Source organism: Emys orbicularis, chromosome 2 (genome assembly GCF_028017835.1).
Source record: "Emys orbicularis isolate rEmyOrb1 chromosome 2, rEmyOrb1.hap1, whole genome shotgun sequence".
NCBI classification, from domain to species: Eukaryota; Metazoa; Chordata; order Testudines; family Emydidae; genus Emys; species Emys orbicularis.
In genome coordinates, this window is record NC_088684.1 from 238,196,477 (window position 1) to 238,215,715 (window position 19,239).

The 19,239-nt window shown below is 42.9% G+C and overlaps 1 protein-coding gene across 1 annotated transcript in view; it reads right to left on the minus strand.

Moving 5' to 3' along the window:
- Positions 1–19,239, minus strand: part of LOC135873819 (ATP-dependent translocase ABCB1-like) — a 110,973-nt gene that overhangs the window by 27,873 nt on the left and 63,861 nt on the right. Inside the window, exons 11-20 of the mRNA XM_065398433.1 lie at positions 17,827–17,940; positions 15,499–15,609; positions 12,977–13,102; positions 11,203–11,406; positions 10,553–10,723; positions 6,368–6,529; positions 5,240–5,464; positions 1,981–2,127; positions 927–1,031; positions 185–262 (exon numbers count right to left, since the gene is read on the minus strand). Of these exons, the coding sequence (XP_065254505.1) occupies positions 185–262; positions 927–1,031; positions 1,981–2,127; positions 5,240–5,464; positions 6,368–6,529; positions 10,553–10,723; positions 11,203–11,406; positions 12,977–13,102; positions 15,499–15,609; positions 17,827–17,940 (1,443 nt within the window). The remainder of the gene's footprint in view (positions 1–184; positions 263–926; positions 1,032–1,980; positions 2,128–5,239; positions 5,465–6,367; positions 6,530–10,552; positions 10,724–11,202; positions 11,407–12,976; positions 13,103–15,498; positions 15,610–17,826; positions 17,941–19,239) is intronic.

The following is a 19,239-nucleotide window of genomic DNA, read 5'->3' on the forward strand; positions in this document are numbered from 1 at the left end:
AAGTTTCACTAAAAGGATGGGTTCTCTCCAAGCCGTATTGGAGGGAGGCTCTACACAGGCTGCAGGGAACCAGGAATTTTCATGCTGTTATACACACATCAGCCCACAAAAGCCATCTGGCTCACATGGCAGGAGTGCTGCATATTTGCTGTCTATCGCTCTGACCCAGAAACGTGGCCCATACCTGTTGAAGCAATGCTTTGAATGACAAAGATCGCAATCTCTTGGTCAGAACTTCTCCAGACTTTCCAAACATGAATCCCTGAAAAGGGAGAATGGGAAATAAAACAGTTGAACTGTATGTGCTGGGCTGTACAGTCATATTTAGAACAACCCGCTGTAAATGTGATGGTATTTCAACCATTCAGCCACACATTTTACAGAACCTACACAGTGTTTTGGGATATGGTTTCAGATGTTAGTTTAAAGCTGGTGAAAGGTACCACACACATTCCTGGAAACTGAAGTTTCCTCATACTGCCCCACCCACATGCTTCCGCAGCCAGCTGCAGAGGTCAGCAGTGGAGTCACCTTCCCTGCTTACTCATTCCTTAGCCTCACTACTCACTCTGCTATCTAACAGTGCCGACTGGGCCGGTGTTTTTTGTAACGTACACAACAATGTAGTGGAACTGGGCTGTGCCCAAACACATTCCCCCAAGGACACAGAACGGTCAGCAGCACCTTTCAGACATTGCTGCCCTGGGCTGCTTTGTAACTGGCAATCGGGAAGGGTATGGCTCTGTATTCCATACCAGCCACTTGAGTCATTCAGTGGCTTGGCTCTGGAACAATTTTTAAGAAACATAGTGCATACAAAGTTGCATTATGTCCCCAACATAGCCTCTCAACGAGATCTGAAAATCTTGACCATAATGTATGTGACCAGATACTCAGCTTTGACTTTTTAATGTAGTGAAGTTTACCTGGATTATGTGTGTTACTAAGCTGATCACTCCCAGTACAAGACACATTAGAGAAAGCAATGTGGTGGTTTTGCTCCTTTTTTCAGGATCTGTTTCTTGAAAACCCTATGTAAGAAAAGCACAAAGTGACCACCAGTTACAATAGCTCAGGAAACACTGTAGAAACTATTGAACTTCAACTCCTCTCAGCTCTTCCCCGGCACCTGAACTCTGCCACCTCTCAGCTTTCTGCTGCTGGCCAGGAGGTCACTCCACCTCTCCCAGCTGACCTGCCTCTCATCAGCTGCTCCTTCTCCAACCCTCCACCAGACCCTCTCCTCATTTGCCTGGGAGCTGCAGTTCCACTAAACCCTGCCTCCAGGCTGCCACTTCACCAGCTCTTATCTGCCTTCCACTGAATGCTGTCGCTCCGTCAGACCATCCACCTCCCCTCAAGCTGACTACAACACCCCTCTTCTCTTGCCCGAAGATAAAAGATTTCCTAAACATCTTGCTCCAACCATTCCCCTTGGCTGCTGCTCCAACTCCCAGCAGCTTCCAACAATCATATACTGGAATCCAAAGGAAGACTCCATTTCTTTCCTGCAATGATTCAGGAATTAAGGGGTTAATTATTCAGACGGTCCCATGGACGTCCCTGGTACTTACAACCATGTTGGAATGCAAAGTACCTTGAAGGAGCTTACTGTCTGAAGAGAATGGGTACAATGCAAAGAGTAGGGTCGGGTACAAGGCAGGGAATGTGCTCAACAGTGGAGAGTGGTAAACGAAAACTGAGTTTGATAAGGGAACGTGATTTGCTTCACTGGAAAGGTGAAGTCATTCCAAATACGGGGCTGGAAAATAGGCAAGAAATCTCAAGTGGGGAGAGGAGATCAAGGGCTTGATCAAGTTCCTACTAAAGTCAATGGAAAGACTTGTAGAGTTCAGTGACGGTGGGAGTAGAAGGAGGCTCTAAGGCATCACTAGAGAGGACTAGCTGGAGGGTCGAGCAGGATTTAAAGTTCTGCATTTGTGCCTGGTTCGTTAGTTTACCATACAGTTCTGAACTTACCCCAACGATTTTTCCATATAGAACAGAAAATGCAGGGTGGATGCCACCAGAGAAGGCAGCAGCAATCACTCCAAAGAATATATGCAGCCACTCAGGTTTGTTCAGAGCCAGAATTCTGGAATAAGGCACAGCCGGGAGATTTTCCTCCTATATAAGAGATAAAATTCAACTGTTCCCTGAAAGTTGTGGAACATGACAATTTCCTCAGCTAGGGGGTAAATCAGTAAACTGTCCTAGCAACTGTTCACAGATAATTCGCCCCAGCCTCCAACATACACACTGAATGAGCAAACATATTGAAGATTTGCCACTCTGTAATTTAAGGTCTTAAAACTGCAATTGCAAGTCAAAAAAATCTGCAGGCATAAATTTAACAAAAGGTTAACTGGGGTGGGTGGATGGGATGGGGTATATATAGTTCAGTGAAATATCAAATAGGGTCAGTGACCATGGATTGCAACTTTAACACATGAATCATTATAACGACCTAAAAGTCTCACTGTTCAGAGCACAAAGAGATCAGTCTAGTTCAGCCTCTGCTAAATGCTAGTGGGTTGGCAGTAATACAATTGGGTCTACTTATGTCAGTTAGTCTGTATTTTGTAAAAGACAAAACAGACTATCATTACCAGATGCATGGAAAAGGCATATGAAACAGTGATTTAGGCTTCATTTCCCTTGAAAAATACATGGCAGCTCAGTTCAGCTTCACTGAACTATTCAAAATGTCCATACATTTGTTGAGGAAGTTGTGGAAAATGAAATGAAAACATAGGAACTGGTACAAATTATTAGATGAGGTTTTCAGCCAGTTGCGATGGCCTCGCCTGGTTATCTTTGCCTGTGTTTCAGAGACTGGAAAAGCCTGTCCACACTTCAACCATACAAGCCTGCTGAACTTTGTGACATCAAAAATTGCATGTCTTCCCATCTGATTTCTTCACTTTACTGCAAACAGTATGAATTCTGAAGCCATGTATCTTGCCATCTATTTCCTCTGACAAGGCCCAAATGCAACGCTTATGAATAGATAAAAAGTGTGTTCTGGACTTCTGGGCATTGTAAGAATGCATCCAGTGCTTATTGTTTGCATCGTGTTCTACCAGTAGACTGTACTATAATAAAAAAAGAGCTCCTAGAGCAGGGTTTCTTCACTGGTGGGTTGCGACCCAAAATTGGGTCATCTGAACGTGTTAAAGGATCACAGGGCTGGATGGGCTCAGCTCCCCTCTCTGGCTTTGTGACCAGGTGCACGTGGTCGCAATGCCACTCTCACTAATTTGGCCTGGTTGGCCCCCTCATCAGGGGGGCCAGGCCAAACCTGAGCAGTGCTGCAACTTCTGAGGTTGCAACACCTGGAGTAAGGAGCCAAGCCCAGCTAGCCCTGCGGGACAGGAGCTGGGAGAACAGCTGGTATCCCAATCTCTGGTAAACACTGGCTCCCTGATGTAACCCCCACCTCACAGCTGGGCAACACTCCCTCTTCCATAACCCTTGTCCTGCACCCCATTTTGGACCCCATGATGTAGCCTTCCCCCACAGCCAAGTGATCCTCCCTCTGTCATACCATCTATCCTGGCTCCCAGCCCCCTCACCTCCTTCCCTCAACCTCTCACTGTAACCCTTGTACCCCAAATCCCCCCACTCCTTTACCCTCTTCTCTCCAGGGGCTGCATCACATGTCTGTGGTTTTTGGGGAGCTATCAGTTTGCCACCCCTCCCCTAGACCTGTCTGCCTCCATATCCTTCCCCCAGCCCCCAACTGCACCTCCACACCCCTCTGCCCCCATTTCCTTCCCCAGACCTTCCAACTTCTTCCTCATTACATCCCCAGAATCCCAGTCTCTCCATTTTACCTTCAGCCCTTATTCCTCTCCACCCCTTATTCTCCCCCCCCATGGGCTGTGTGTGGGGGAGGGTTGTGTGTTTTTGGAGGGGGTGTCTTGGTTTACCACCCCTCCCCCCAGTTGCTGGTGGGGGGAGTTCCCCAGCTATTTACATCTGGCTAGAACATCTGGAATCTTAGCTCTGAGGCCCACCAAGCCCCTGACGGATCCCTGCAAAGGGGGTGGAGGGAGGAGTATTGAGTCTAGGAGTGTCTCAGGAAGTCTCTGTGTCATAACAGACCATTACAAATAGGGTCTGAGCTGAGAAAGGTTGAGAAACAAACAGAAACATCTGGCAAGGTTAGGTATGTTATGGATTCTGAAATTGTATTCACTAATCAAACCTTTTATTATAGGAGAAATCCCAGAAAAACTCCCATTGATTTCAATGTCAGCAGGATTTCACCCTAAATTTATATTCTAGCTCTTTGCACTGGCAGATGATTGAAAAATGTTCTGTAGGTCTTCTACAACCAGCCTCATACAAGGATGTGAATAATTATACTGTGTGCAGTTCAAACTATATATATTCTGCAATAAAGTCCTTGCTTGGCCCCATGGCCAAGGTCTAATCCAGGGACCACTGAAATTCTTTTAATTGACTTCAATGAGTCCATTGAAGCAGGGCCTAAAACCTGAAGCCCTTACCTGGTTTTTATTCAGTTCTAACTCAGGCAAAATACCTTAACATGAAGGGGAATTTTGTCTGAATAAAAATAGAGTAAGGACCTCAGGAGCTGGCCCAATTGAAACAGAGAGAGAGGTGGTTGGAGAAAAAGGTAAACCTTTTCTATCGTTTTAATTTAGGCTGCATTTCAAAATAGAGTTTTGAACATTTTCTCTGTTTAGTATGTGACCAACACTATTATTAATTTTGATAATTTCCATTTATATAGCACCTTTCATCCCAAAGTGCTTTAAAAACTGGTATACATATCACAAGGATCGTCTCATCCACTGGTAAAATGCCATGTCTGTGTAAGTAGGTATAATTTAATTACTTGAGTAGGAACGTGGCCAGGACAGTGGCCTTAACACCGTAATCTTATGAAGTTTGACAAGAGGTTGAGAACTTGTTTGAACATCTTAATAAAAAGATAACAAGCATAAAGCTCCTTAACACCATATTGTGTATCAGGTTAATTTGGTCTCAAGAGGTCAGACTGATTTATTTAGACCTGTGTTCTCCCTGAAGATTCCCAATTCAAGTATTCACCCAGGTTAATGATGCATATGACAGGATCATAGCAAAGGCCTTGCTATGGTCTTAACATGGCTTAAGGCCTTTTAAAAAAAGAAAACAGAATCACCTTTGTTCCTATTCTCACAAGCTATCACTAAACTTTAGGATTAAACTAAATTTTAACACTAACCTCTTTCTCCTTTGTTTTCTTCTTCTTTTCAGACGACTTTTTCTTAGAACAGGTCTTTCTGCTTTTATGCCTTCTGGATCCCTTAGGAATGCTTCCCATCTCAATGATTCCTGGTTCTTCAAAACCACCAACATCAGTTAGGTTCTCCATCCTGAGATCATCTAGATCCTCTTCCTCATAGTCTTCATCTTCTGACATCCCATTTTGAGTGTTTCCAGCATGACCCTAGTGACAAGCAAAGAACAGTGATACACAGTCACAAGACACTTTGCAGCAAGGGGAAGGAACAGTATACTTGGTATGGAAACAAACAAAAACACTGGTTTCGTGGTCACTTTCACATTGTAATTTGTATAGGCCAAGTTCTCTGCCAGGATAAGTTGGTGCAGTTGCAACTTAAACCAGCAGAGAATTTGGCTCTGTATGTCCCCGCCCTGCTATCTATAAAGGTCAGTCAAATCTGGGATCTAACAGCTCTATGAGGTCATCCACCTCTTCTGCTCAGTTATGTTTTGACTCATTACTTTGGGTAAATATGAAGCACTGCTACCGGTGAAAAACAACCACTTCCAACTTATAAAGAAGATTGAATGATCAACTTTCACTCAACTAGAAAACATGCAGAAACTGCAAAGCGAAAATGGCCCAGCTGTTTGAGTGCAGAACCTGCATGTGTCAGCAATAGTATCAGTGAGATCATAGGCGCCGACACTGTGGGTGCTCCGTGGCTCAAGCACCCACCCCAAAAAATAGGGGGTGTTCAGCTCTCCCATGGCTGGATAATGTTTTGTGGGCCCCTGGGCTGTGGCCCCGCCCCTGCTCCGCCCCAAGGCCCCGCCCACCACTCCACCCCAGGGCCCCTCCCTTGATTGGCCTCTTCCTCCCTAAGGCCCCACCCGCACTCTACCCAGAGGTCCCATCCCTGCTCAGCCTCCCCCTCTCCCTCTCGCTCTCCCTCTGCCCCCCCTCCCCCCGAGTCCCTGCCCACAGGTCACACAGGAAGGGCACCCACCAGCGAATACAAAAATCAGCACCTGTGAGTGAGATATACAGATAATTTTCTGGAGTAGAGAGATGGCCAGTACATCTGAAGCATTTAGTCAGGAGTGCTCGATCACATCTCATTACCTGCTGCATCACAAGAGAATAGTAGACACCCTTCTGTGTCATGAGTTCATTGTGTGTTCCCTGTTCAACAACAACACCATTGTGAAATCCAGCAATAATGTCAGCTGTCCGGATTGTGGAGAGCCGGTGAGCTATCACAATGGTGGTACGTCCAGCCCTAGCCTTACCGGGGGGAAAAAACGATAGATTTACTTTAAAATGTGGTGGGGAAAAAAAAAAAATCTCTACCTAACAGCACAGCAATAGTGTGGAAAATACAAGCGTAAAAGCCCTTCTGACCCTTTATAGCTGATCATTATTTCCATGCATACTGTCTGATTTAACAGCCAAAGGACACTTCTGATTACAAAATACACATTTATAATAATGACAGGGAAAAGTGGATTAATTTTATAGGCTACTATGCAAGTACCAATTCCTATAGCTAAGGTTGCCTGACACTTCCAATTGTAAGATGCTTATAACTTTGCCAAGATTTAATTATTTGGGCTGAAACTTTCCATGCTGGTAAATGCCTCGGCTGTCTTTTTTTTTTTTTTTTTTTTTAATTTCAGCAAAAATGGTTCAATGGTTTCTCAGAATGAGGTTAGAGAAAAAATAATGTTGTTTTGCACATATTAAAAAAATTCTTATAACTGTTTAATTGAGAAGCTTTATCACCTAAATGCTCGAGAGCAGGGACTTGAAATTTGGAGGAGATGGGCATGTCTCACTGGTTATCAGGGATGTGCCTTTTACCATTCCCATGAAAATCTGTCCAAATGTGGCCGAGTTATGAGGCTCTGAAAATCTCAATTTGCATGTGTTCAGTAGAGACTTCTTAGAGCTCAACAGCTAAATTCCCCAAAGAGACAGTCTGAGCTCACTGCATTGTATGACAGGAGTGCACATGCGCCATCCCCACAGAGAGACTAAGCATGTTCCAGCTCAGGACGGTGGGGCCTGAGCAGGACTTTGCCTGCAATTTCTCCTCCCTATAGTCAGGGGGAGTTGTGGCTCCAGGCACAGGAAACAAGAGTAGGGAGAGCAAAATGAACAGTGATTATGGAAGGAATCAAAGTTATGCAGGAAACCCACCTTATTTGTTGCAGAAGTTGTAAGGTGTGTAGTGAATGAGGCAGAGAATTGCAGGAAAAGAAAGGATGGTCTCGTTGTTTTAGCAGTTGAATACTGCCCTGGAGAACTGGATTCTAGCCCTGTCTCTGCCACAGAGTTACTATGTAGGGTGACCGGACAGCAAGTGTGAAAAATCGGGACAAGGGGTGGGGGGCAAATAGGAGTTATATAAGAAAAAGACCCAAAAATCATGACTAGCCCTATAAAATCGGGACATCTGGTCACCCTATTACTATGTGATGCTGATACTAATTGTGTAGTCCTCATTTTCTGGATGCCTGACTTGAGGCAGTGGGGTCTGATTTGCAGAAGTGCTGAGCATTCACGGCTGCAACTGAAGTCAATGGGAGATGTGCTTTTAACATATATAGCGCTGTATAATGCACAATTCTCTGAAATATTGAGTCCTGGGCATCGCAGATCATGCACCCAAAAGTAGTATGAACTTTCAACATTAACATCTCTGTGTCTCAGTTCCCCTTCTGTAATATGGGAGTAATACTACCACCTTACCTGTCGGGGGTGTTGTGAAGATAAATTCATTAGTGTTTATGAAGCACTCAGATACTAGAGGGATGAGAGGTATAAAAAAGCCCATGAGGAAGTTAATAATTTTGCTTTCAGAGCAGGGTTTGAATGGCATGGGGGCATACATTGAATGCTGAGGATAAAAAGAAATATTGACTAGCACTGAATGTTGAATAGCACCATCCTGTGCACTGAATGAAGCAGGGGCCCTGTGGAAGAAATAGTATGTGTTTGTAGCAATGGGACTCACCCCTGCAGCACCTCCTGCTGTCTCTTCTGGCAATTAGCTCATCCAGCCTCTCGAGCACCCTCTGCTGGCCGGTGTCCCGCTGCCATTTGACTCCATGTCCCTCCCTGGACTCCAGTGCCTCTTTCATCTCTCTCTCTCTCTCTCTCTCTCTCTCTCTCTCTCGGGGTCTCCCCTCCGCGGGGAACCCCCATCCCCTATCCCTACTTCACCTCAGTTGTAGGCTACTGCCAGTCACCAACTAGCCCCCACGCCCTGGGGCAGACTGCAGTGTAAGCCACTCATCATAGGCAAGGTTGGGTCTGGACCTGCTGCCTCTCTCTGCAACCCAGTGCCTCTATGGGGCCTTGGATAACGCCCTGCAGCCTGGGGAGTTACCAGCTTTTTAGCTCCCCAGCCCCTCTGGCCTTTCCCCAGCCCTGCCTCACTCTAGGCACCATGAGCTACCAAGCAGCCAGGCCCTTCTCTCTCTGAAGGCAGAGAGAGATTGCCTGGGCTCCTCGCTCACAGCCTCTTATAGGGGTCAGCTGGGCTCTGTTTGGGGCGTGGCTGCAGCTCTGCCTGCTTCCCCCCAATCAGCGCAGTGGCTGCTTTCTCCTCCCACAGCCCTTTCCTAGGGCTGTTTTAAGCCCCTCAGGGCAGGAGCGGGTGTCCACCCTGCTACAGTGATCATGTAACCGAAGACTGTCCCCTAATGCAGACACACAAGGGTTTATTAATGCTGACCAAGCAACTTTAATTCGGTCATTCCCTAAATTTTGAGTGCTTGACTTTGGAATCTTAATGGTCTTTTCATGTAGTGTGTGTGTGTAATTCAGTATAAATAATGATATTATCTATGCAGAATATAAGGGCTCAGCACCCAAATACTACCCTCAATTACACCGTGCACTACCGCTGATATTAGGGTTGCCAACTCTGACTGAAGCTATTCCAGGAGATTTTTTTTCCCAACACGACAATGTCATTTTCTTAAAACATCCCATTAAAATCTCCTGGATTGCTTCCAATGGTCACTGGGAGATCGATGCCGATTCTGGGAGACTCCAAGCCAATCCTGGAGGGTTGCAAACCTAACGGATATCAGTGTGGTCAGATGGGTATAAGTGAAGGCAGAATTTAAGCCCATAGACTTAAAATTTATTGCAGATAAATGCTGGGGGCCATATAGTGCCCTTGAGCCATGCATAGAACTTATGCTATTCTGTGTTTACTATTACTGAGTACTAGTGGGAGGCCGGCTTTTTTATAGAGCTTATTTTTAGGATACACCACTGGTTATATACAAATACACATCAGAAACTTAAAGCAGTGCTGCAGCCCAGTCCTGTAGGCCTCACTCAGGCAAAGCTCCAGATTCTGTCTCCGACTCACCGTGTGTCCACTTGACCTGTCCGTGCCTCAGTTTCCTCATTTGCAAAATGGAGAAAATAATTCCTAAGTCCCAGCAGTGTTATGAAGATTATTAAAACATCTGTTTAGTGATTGGAGAAGACACAGTGCTGGATAAGCACAATGTATTTTTATTATTGCCCTGTAGAAATCCATACAATGCTGGCACCTTGCTTTGATAATGTAGGAGTTAAATTCCTGATGCCACATTCACAGTTTACCACCAGGCAAGCAATTGTGATGTGAGGCAGGATGTGGTGCAGGCCAGCATTAAAGAAGACGACTTCTGTCCACATGCAAATATCCTGGCAATCAGGAATGACGCTAACAGAAACAGAGCCTGTGATTGCTTTAGGGTTACCACCTGTCTGGGTTTTATCCGGACAGTCTGGCTTTTGGCTTCTGTGTCCAGGTGCGATTTAGGGTTTCCAGGTGCCCAGCTTTTGGTGACTTGGCAACCCTATGGCACCTGAACCAAAAGCTCAGTTACAGCAGGGCAGGGAGAGTGCCAGGTCATTAATGCGTACCAGCCTCTGCTCAGCCGGGCCACCTCCTACCTGCAGGCAAGCTCCTTGAGATGGTACAGCGAGCAATGGGGGGCGTGGGGAGAGGAGCGAGTGATGGAGGCAGGGCCTCTGGGAAAGAGGTGGAAGAGGGGGAGGGGCTTCAGGGGTGGCAACCCGAGATTGCTTAATGGAGTTTTGATTAAATATTACAGGGTCATAGCCTGACACCAAAATTTGAGCATGCATCCCTATTGATTTCAATGCCCTCCTTGAAACCAGTGGAGAGCTGTGCTTAAAAACGGATGGCATGCTATAGTCTTTAATGTCAAGCTTGCCATATGGTTGTTGTGCTTCTTAATATTGATTGATTGATAACTCTAGCAATAGGATTCCTACCTTATCAAGAGCTGCTTGCACAATAGATTCACTCTGAGTGTCCAGAGCAGATGTGGCTTCATCCAGCAGCAGAATCCTGGGATTCCTTGCCAGGGCACGGGCAATAGCAATTCGCTGTTTCTGCCCTCCGCTCAACTGAGCTCCCCTTTCCCCCACCATGGTGTTAAATTTCTGAGAAAACAAGAGGAGCATAGAGATTGCAGAAGGGGTCAGTTGAAATCCTTTTACACCCCCACTCCCATCATATTGTTACCATCACAAACAGAAATTCCCTCTTTTAAAAGTTTTATGATGGATACTCCAATAAACGCTTTAAGAATAATTACTTCTATAAGAACTGTCTTGGCCAATTACATTCAGTGTTTTTGGTAAAAAAAAATCTCTCATTGTCCATAGAAATTCCTTATCCACCCTATTAAAATTTTTTGCCATGTAACATACAGTTAGTATTGTAAATTAAGAACATTGTGGGCCAAATTGTCAATTGGAATAAATGACAAAACATTAGTGAAAAACTAGTGAAGCACCGTCTATTTGCACCAGCAGAGAATTTGGGCCACAAAAATTCAGAAGAACCGAGAGAGAGAGAGAGAGAGAGAGACCAAAGAATCCATCATAGTTATAAGGTACTCAAAAGTACATGAACTCACATCAGGCAGTCTGGATATAAAATCAAAAGCATTGGCTTCTTTAGCTGCTTTCTCAATTTCATAATCAGTAATACCCTCTCTGCCACAGCAAATGTTCTCAGCTATTGTTGTAGCAAACAAAATAGGCTCCTGGCTTACAAGGCCAATATGTTCTCTTAGCCACTTTATATTAAGTGTCCGAATATCTCGTCCATCTAAGGTAATCTGAGTGGAAAGGCATAAATGAAGAGTTTGGGGAAATGTATTATGTTTAAAATAATTAGTTGTTATAATGGTAAAATAATAATGATATAATAATTGACTTAAGTATTTGTTTAGCAGCTTCTCACGTGGAATAAAGCAATAACATTTAAACAAAATGACCAGGAAAAATTAAAAATATATCTTCACGATCACCTCAGATTAGAAGAATGGAAGGAGCAGGATAAACAAAAAGGATATTGTCGGAGCAGTGTTTTATAATTGTACTTTGAGAATTAATGTATGATTTGATTTCATCCTGCCAGCCACCCTTTTTGAATAGCAGAAAGGAATGACAGACCAGAACAATCCTTATGATTGATTATGGTCACCCTTTTGTTTTAGGATAAGTTATAATGTCTACTATGGTTTCCTATATGTATTACAAATTAGGCACTCTAGTTAAATATACATTTCTTTGTTTTAAGGTTTTAGTATGTAAGAGACAGGATCTTGTATTGTATCTATGTTAAGGAGATTAGAGGAATGTTGAGGGCCTAAAGCCCCAATGTGAATTGTTTTAGTTATAAGATTTAGCAAGGCTTGATTTACAATGTATTCTGCTGAATATAAAATACTGCTGTCTCTATACCTTTGAAGGTTTCTGTAAGAGATTGTTTGTGTGAATGAGGAATGCATGCATCAGGAAAAGGTAAGGTGTGAAAGCTATCACAAATGTCCAGATGGTCAAGAAAAAGTGAGAGACTTGGAAAGACCAGGAGACAATCAGTAAACATCCATTGTATCTGATGCTAAACATGTTAACAGCATTGACGACCTCAAAGGTGAGGCAGGCACCACCGAAGGTGAGACAACAAATAGGAGATAAGGATGGGAAGCCCGACAATAACCATCAAATGATAACAGCAGAAAACCCCAAGATTAACACCACTTAAGGACAGGATGACATTACAAAATTCATGGGCTCAAATGGGAATTTAGAACTATAAAGCTGGGGTGTTTTGTCATGGAACTCTGGGTTCAATCCTGCAAAGCCTCGGAGCACCAGATCGTGATCGACTGAGCCCAGCTCCACAGTCGTGCTCAATCTAATTGGCCATTAGATTGACTCGAGCTACAACTAACTGGTAACTATCAACAGAAACTGGCAGGGGTGTGTGTGTGTGTGTGTGTGTGTGTGTGTGTGTGTGTGTGTGTGTGTGTGTGTGTGTGTGTGTGTGTAAAAAGCATATGCTAACTGTTGTATTTTCAATAAATGTGGCGTATTTGCCTTTTCTCCCTGAAAAGATCCCGTGTGCTTTGTATAGCATAACAATATCCTCAAATATTTAAATCCAAATTTTGACTTCCCTTAATATCAGTAAAGTCCTATCTAGGTTTTTACAATATTCTCATCATCATGGCATAGAAGTAATGAAAAATCAGTTTCAGAATTTCTTTGGATGCTACGTATCTTTTGTTCTTTTAAGAATCCAATTTTGTGTAATGTCCTTTTAAAGTGTAGGTTTAATCTAGTCAGGAAATTAATCTTCATCCTAGTAGCCAGGAATATCGACAGTTCATGCAAACTAACCTCTCCTTGGACTGGATCATAGAATCTCTGTAGCAGCTGAATAGCAGTACTTTTGCCACAGCCACTGGAACCAACCAGAGCGATGGTCTTCCCCGATTGAACTTTCAGGTTCAGGCCCTTGAGAATCTGGAAATATCATCTTTATATGTTAGTCCAGTAAATATAGAGCTACTTAAATAAATGGTTTGTTTAGAAAAAGATCTATTAAGATGCTTGGCATCATGATCAAGCCAATAATGAGAGGTCTGGTCTAACAGTGTATTGAACTCCCAGGCCTGCTTTCAGTCCTTTGTTCCAACCCTGGTTGGAAAGCACTTTGAAGATGACAAGAAAAAGGTTTTATTACTAATAACAATCTTGCTTTGTTCTATTCTTATTCTATAAAGACTGCCCTAAGAAAAAACCTTTGGCTCTGAAAACAAAGTGGGTGTTTTAATATCCCCAATGGAATGAAGAGTCAGGGTTTGACAATCTCTAGAATTTACTAGGGAGGGATTAGTTATGGAGTAATGACACTTTTGTTGCTATGTTCACATTTAGGAACATTTTACCTCAGTCCGTTTATCCCATCTTATAAATGTCTAATATTATTAGTGGCCAAAATATTTGTCTCCTATGGGAACTCTTATGTATATTGACATTTAGGCTGATTTATGACTACACTTTTTTTTGCAATAGAAGATCAAAACAACAGTAATATTGTTCTCGTCTCCTTATACTATACCAGAAGAGCTCCAGTTTTCCAGTAAGCTGATAGCAGATAAGCTTTGGTGTTTGCTTGACCAAGCAAGAGCATCATTCTCCACCCCTTTAACATCATTTCTCATCACGACCATCCCATCTCTAACCTCCCTTTTTAGGTAAGGCAGGAAAGGGCATGTCAAGTTAACGCTGACAATAATTAGAATCTTCAGCTCTCTGTGACCCGGTTCATTCCAAATTTAGGTACGAAATGGAGATTGCCTTGATCTTGTATGTTGATCATCTTTGGCTGGTTATTGATGAGAACCAGGTATCCAGGATGATTCTTTTAGCTTTGCCAGCTACCTCTGATACCATTGATAATGAGCCACTGCTGACACAGGGTGAACTCTGGAAGGGATGGATGGAATCATTCTTGAATGGCTCCATCCCATTCCAGCCACAGGCCCAAAGGGTGGCTCATCCGGTCCAGAGTTTCTCTTGTGTAGAGTGATGTGGGATTCTGTCTTGTCACCCTCCTGCTCAAATTTGTATGCAAGACCGTTAGGGGAAGACAGTGAGAAAGTACAGACTACACTGTCTTCAGTATTCAGATAACATAGCTCTAGGTCTCTGTTTCATGAGACCCAGCTGGGAGAAGTTGACTGGCTTAGCCAGCAAGTTACAGGGTGGGTTTGATGCAGGCAAGTCAGCTATGACTCACCTCAGAGATGACTGAGTTTATGCTTGTAGGTTGGAGGAACCCATCCGAAGAACTGGCACAGCTAACAGCAGCACACTCAAGTGAGTTTGTAACCTGTTGGATCCACAGCTGCTTTTGCACGCAGGAAGCAGTAATAGCTAATAGCATTTTGTTTGTCTTTTACACTTGGCCAGAAGGTTCTGAACTTCCAATTCTGGTACTGATGTCAATCCAGAAAGAAGTATTGGATTACTGCAAAGTACCATACGTGGGACTGTACAACAAGATGACTCCCCTCACAAACTTCAGCTGGTGGAGAGTATGGCAGTCTGTTTCTTAGAGGGCATTATCTGTAGGGAGAATCTTACCTCCATGCTCTGTGATCTGCACTGGCTTCCATTTCATTGTCAGGAGTGATATAGAATAATGGCTTTAACCAATAGACCTTAAAATAGGTTGAGTCCTGGCTATCTCCAAGATTACCTCTCCCCACATGGGATGTCACAGCAGCTGAGATCTTCTGAAGCACTGACACAAACAGCTTTCTGGATTTAACCACATGAGGGCTGGTGGTGAGGCATTCTTGGTGAGAGAGCTTGAAAGAAGAATTTGCTTCTGATTCAATTCACCAGAGGCCAAATTTACTCACCTTCAGGTTATGCTGTAAGTCCCATTTGTTCTCCCTTGCTTTTTCCAGCAGGTGAAAATGAAGAAAAGGTGGATGATGGTGGTGAAGACAGAGCTTTAGTTTTGGAAGTACATTCATCCTGCATTATTGTTGTATTTTTATAACTAGTATAATAACATTTCACTCTCACATAGTACATTTCATCCATATATCTCAAAGGACTTTAAAGAGGAGGTCAGTATTACTATTCCCATTTTACAGATGGGGAAACTGAGGAAGAGAGAGGTGAAGTGACTTGCCAAGTGTTACTTTGCAGGACAATGGCAGAGCTGGGAATAGAATCCAATGTTCTTTCAACTAGACCATACATCCAGAGTACAGGATGGACATTTTATTTTAATTCATTTTTTTTAAACACATTAAATTGATAAAATATCAGTTTTCTTTTTGGTCACACAGATAATGGCAGCAGCTTTTCACTGCAAAGATTAATTTAATAAGAACACTTACTTTAACATCAGGTCTAGATGGGTAACAGAAATGGATGTTTTTGAATTTAATGTCTCCTTTGAGCTTGTCTGGTCTGTATCCTTCCTTGGCACTGCTATCTAGAAGATGGTGCTGGAGAGAGATTTTGAAAAGGTATTACACATTTTTGTGATTTTACAGTTGTGGCTTTTGATGGATAAGTTGTTTAGGACAGTAAAAGAAACACTGCAACACTACATATCAGTTTAACTGATCAGTGGTTGCTGAATTTCACCCCAGAGGATTCTGCATATCAGTGAAATGCAATCCTTGTGTATACCCTGCAAAGCATTTTGGGATAGGGGACATGGGAAGAACAGGAGTAACTAGAATAATAAAACATCAACTATACCTTAAATCATCCATCTCCCAACATTTACAATGGGCCCAAATCCCTTAGCTCCCTCCCAACATCTGCCTAGGCAGAATGTGGGTTGAGAACTAGTTCTTGGAGGAATGATGCAGCCTGTAATTGTTGGTGGGCTTAAAATGCACAAGCAAAATAAACAAACTGGGGATTTATTACAAAGTCTTCACCCCTAAAAAGATACCATCATCCTGAGGCTCCCTGGTCTGAAGTCCAATGGCAAATTAGCCTTGCGCTAAATAGCCTGACCTGGAATTGCTCCTCCACTTCCCAGGTTGCTGATCTCTGTTGGACTGACACTTTTCAATTACCCAGTAACCACCGGCAGAGTTCAAAACTTCTCTTTGAGTAGGAATGGGAAGATTAAAGGCGACCTCCTCGGCTCTCTCTGCTCCACTCCAAGACCAGCACAACCAAAAATAAAACCAAACCCTTTGTCTCTGAGTTCTGGTTTCCGATTGGTTCTGGTAGTAGCTTCCAGCTTGTTCTATCTCCATCCAGGACTCTGCCCTTATATAAATCGATGGTATGCCCACATTTTGAATACTGTGTACAGATGTGGTCTCCTCATCTCAAAAAAGTTATACTGGCATTAGAAAAGTTTCAGAGAAGGGCAACTAAAATGATTAGGGGTTTGGAACATGTCCCATATGAGGAGAGATTAAAGAGGCTAGGACTTTTCTGCTTGGAAAAGAGGAGACTAAGGGGGCATATGATAGAGGTATATAAAATCATGAGTGATGTGGAGAAAGTAGATAAGGAAAAGTTATTTACTTATTCCCATAATACAAGAACTAGGGGTCACCAAATGAAATTAATAGGCAGCAGGTTTAAAACAAATAAAAGGAAGTTCTTCTTCACTCAGCGCACAGTCAACTTGTGGAACTCCTTACCTGAGGAGGTTGTGAAGGCTAGGACTATAAAAGCGTCTAAAAGAGAACTGGATAAATTCATGGAGGTTAAGTCCATTAATGGCTATTAGCCAGGATGGGTAAGGAATGGTGTCCCTAGACTGTTTGTCAGAGGGTGGAGATGGATGGCAGGAGAGAGATCACTTGATCATTACCTGTTAGGTTCATTCCCTCTGGGGCACCTGGCATTGGCCACTGTCGGTAGACAGGATACTGGGCTAGATGGACGTTTGGTCTGACCCAGTACGGCCGTTCTTATGTTCTTATGTATGTTCTAGGCAAACTGGGAAACAGAGTCCTGAGCCTCTGTAACCATTGTTGCTGTAGTCCGGGGCGAGTCCCCTAAAGACTTGCTTACTGTAATAGGTCAGGAACAACCAACTCCAGAGGTGGTTACACAGAGTTTGATCACCCTTAATTTAGTTTCTCTGGGCAAAATTCCACACTTTGTTATATCCACACAACCTCACTGAAACCAATAGACATTTATGGCCATAACAGAAGACAAAACTCAGCCCTTTGTTCTAACCTAATATGAACGTGAGACTGCAGATATATAACAAACTGCTGTACAAAATTCTAAGAGTTAGTTACTGAAAGTGTGGCATCCCTCTTCCCCAGCAACAGTCTTACCATAGCTTTTAACAGCACTGTTAATCTCCAAATCAAAAGCAGTTGAACTGAAATCATGTCTACTCCATATACTTGTGTTTTAAAGAGCAATGTAATTTCACTTAGCTCTTCACCACTTACTCTAATAAATAAATAAATAAATAAATAAATAAGGGAATGACAAACCTAACAGGAAAGAGGGCCCCAATCTGTAAAGTTGAGCTATAGATCTGAATTTCCCCCAAGTTTGCAATAAGCACATTTAGGGCTTTGGTTAAGGCTTGTGTCTTCTTAATATGAATAGAAATGTCGTCTTATTTTTGTTTTCAGTGGTATGAGTCTATGGAGTTCATCCACTTTTTGAATTTTTTGAGAAATAAATCAGAAATTTCAGACTGCTAGAAAAGCAACATTAAGTACCTTACTGATAACCTTGTACACTTCATAGGCAGCACCTCGAGCATTGGCAACACTTTCTAAGTATGGGTAGCCCTGTCCGAGAAAGAATGCGCCACGGAGCAGAGAGAATAATACCTACAGGGAACAAAAACAGGAGCTAGCGTACAGTGGTTCCAGACCTGCAGTTTCCTTAGTGCTAAATGTCATGGTAATCCTGGTGGTTCTGTCAGAGCTTTCCCAGAAAAAATATAAAAAAAGAAAATCAAAACTAAAATTTCAGGCTGCATTTTTCCAGCTCCCCCAGTTTTTATTCTTTCGCTGGATTTGACACAGGAAGTGGTGAATGTAGCTATTGTGTGCAGCCACATGCCCTTTAACAGTTGGATTAGCTTTTTTTGTTGCTGCTGCTTTCACTATCTCCCATGAAGAGAATAAATAGTGAAATTAGCCATCTCTCCATCTCTTTGCAATATTAAAAACCTCAGTGTCCTCAAAGAGAGTTAATCCACAGTTTCCTGAGGCCCCAATCCTTCAAAGTGCATATTATGCACTGTGACTACTTCCACTGAAGTCAAGTTCTGATCAGAAGTCAATGGGGCTACTCACAGTGCATAAAGCACGTACCTAAGTCTTTGCAGGATCAGGGCCTTATTCCTTTCCAAAGGAAAAATAATCTAAAAGTATTGGTAAAGTACAATAATCCCTTGCAGGGATTTAAAAAAAATGAAAGATGGTCACATGGCTGACACCGGCAGACCAGATGCCAGCTCATGCCAAAGCCCCAGACTTCACTGAATGCTTACAGATGCATAGCTGGAAGCCAGGCCAATTCACTTGTGTATTAGTATAGATCAACGTGATTGTTAAATGTATCAGAATGTATTTGCTCTTTAAACTTCATGAAAACTAATGGGATGTTAATGCATTGTTTTAACTAATGCATTGTTTTCACTTATCTGGATCCCGTTATAATGCTGTAGCAAATATTCACATAGTGTATGCCCCTGTCAGTAAATAACCCATTAAATGAGAAAGAAACCTTGTGGAATGCAAATGAAGAACTTTAACAGAAAAGTGTTAATTTCAAAGCAAGTGGTCATTGTGTGTGATGATCGAAGGTCAAAGACTCCAAATGTATTCCTCACTCTCTGCCATCAAAGGAAAAGCCCACAGGGGTATTGACTCTGTCAGCTTGTTTTCTGTGGGAAGAAAACTATGAGTATGGATTCAGGGAAAAATCCTTCATCTCTACACTGTTTGGATTCTAACAGGGCAGAATAAATGAACATGGAGATAGAGATTCCATGAGTTATTCTGGGTCGCCCTGAGAGACTTTTGGGAAACCGGCAGATCACTACATCTCTGCTACCATTTGGAATTATAGACTGACTCATCTGTACATATATTTTATCTTCTTTAATCTCTCAATAACTC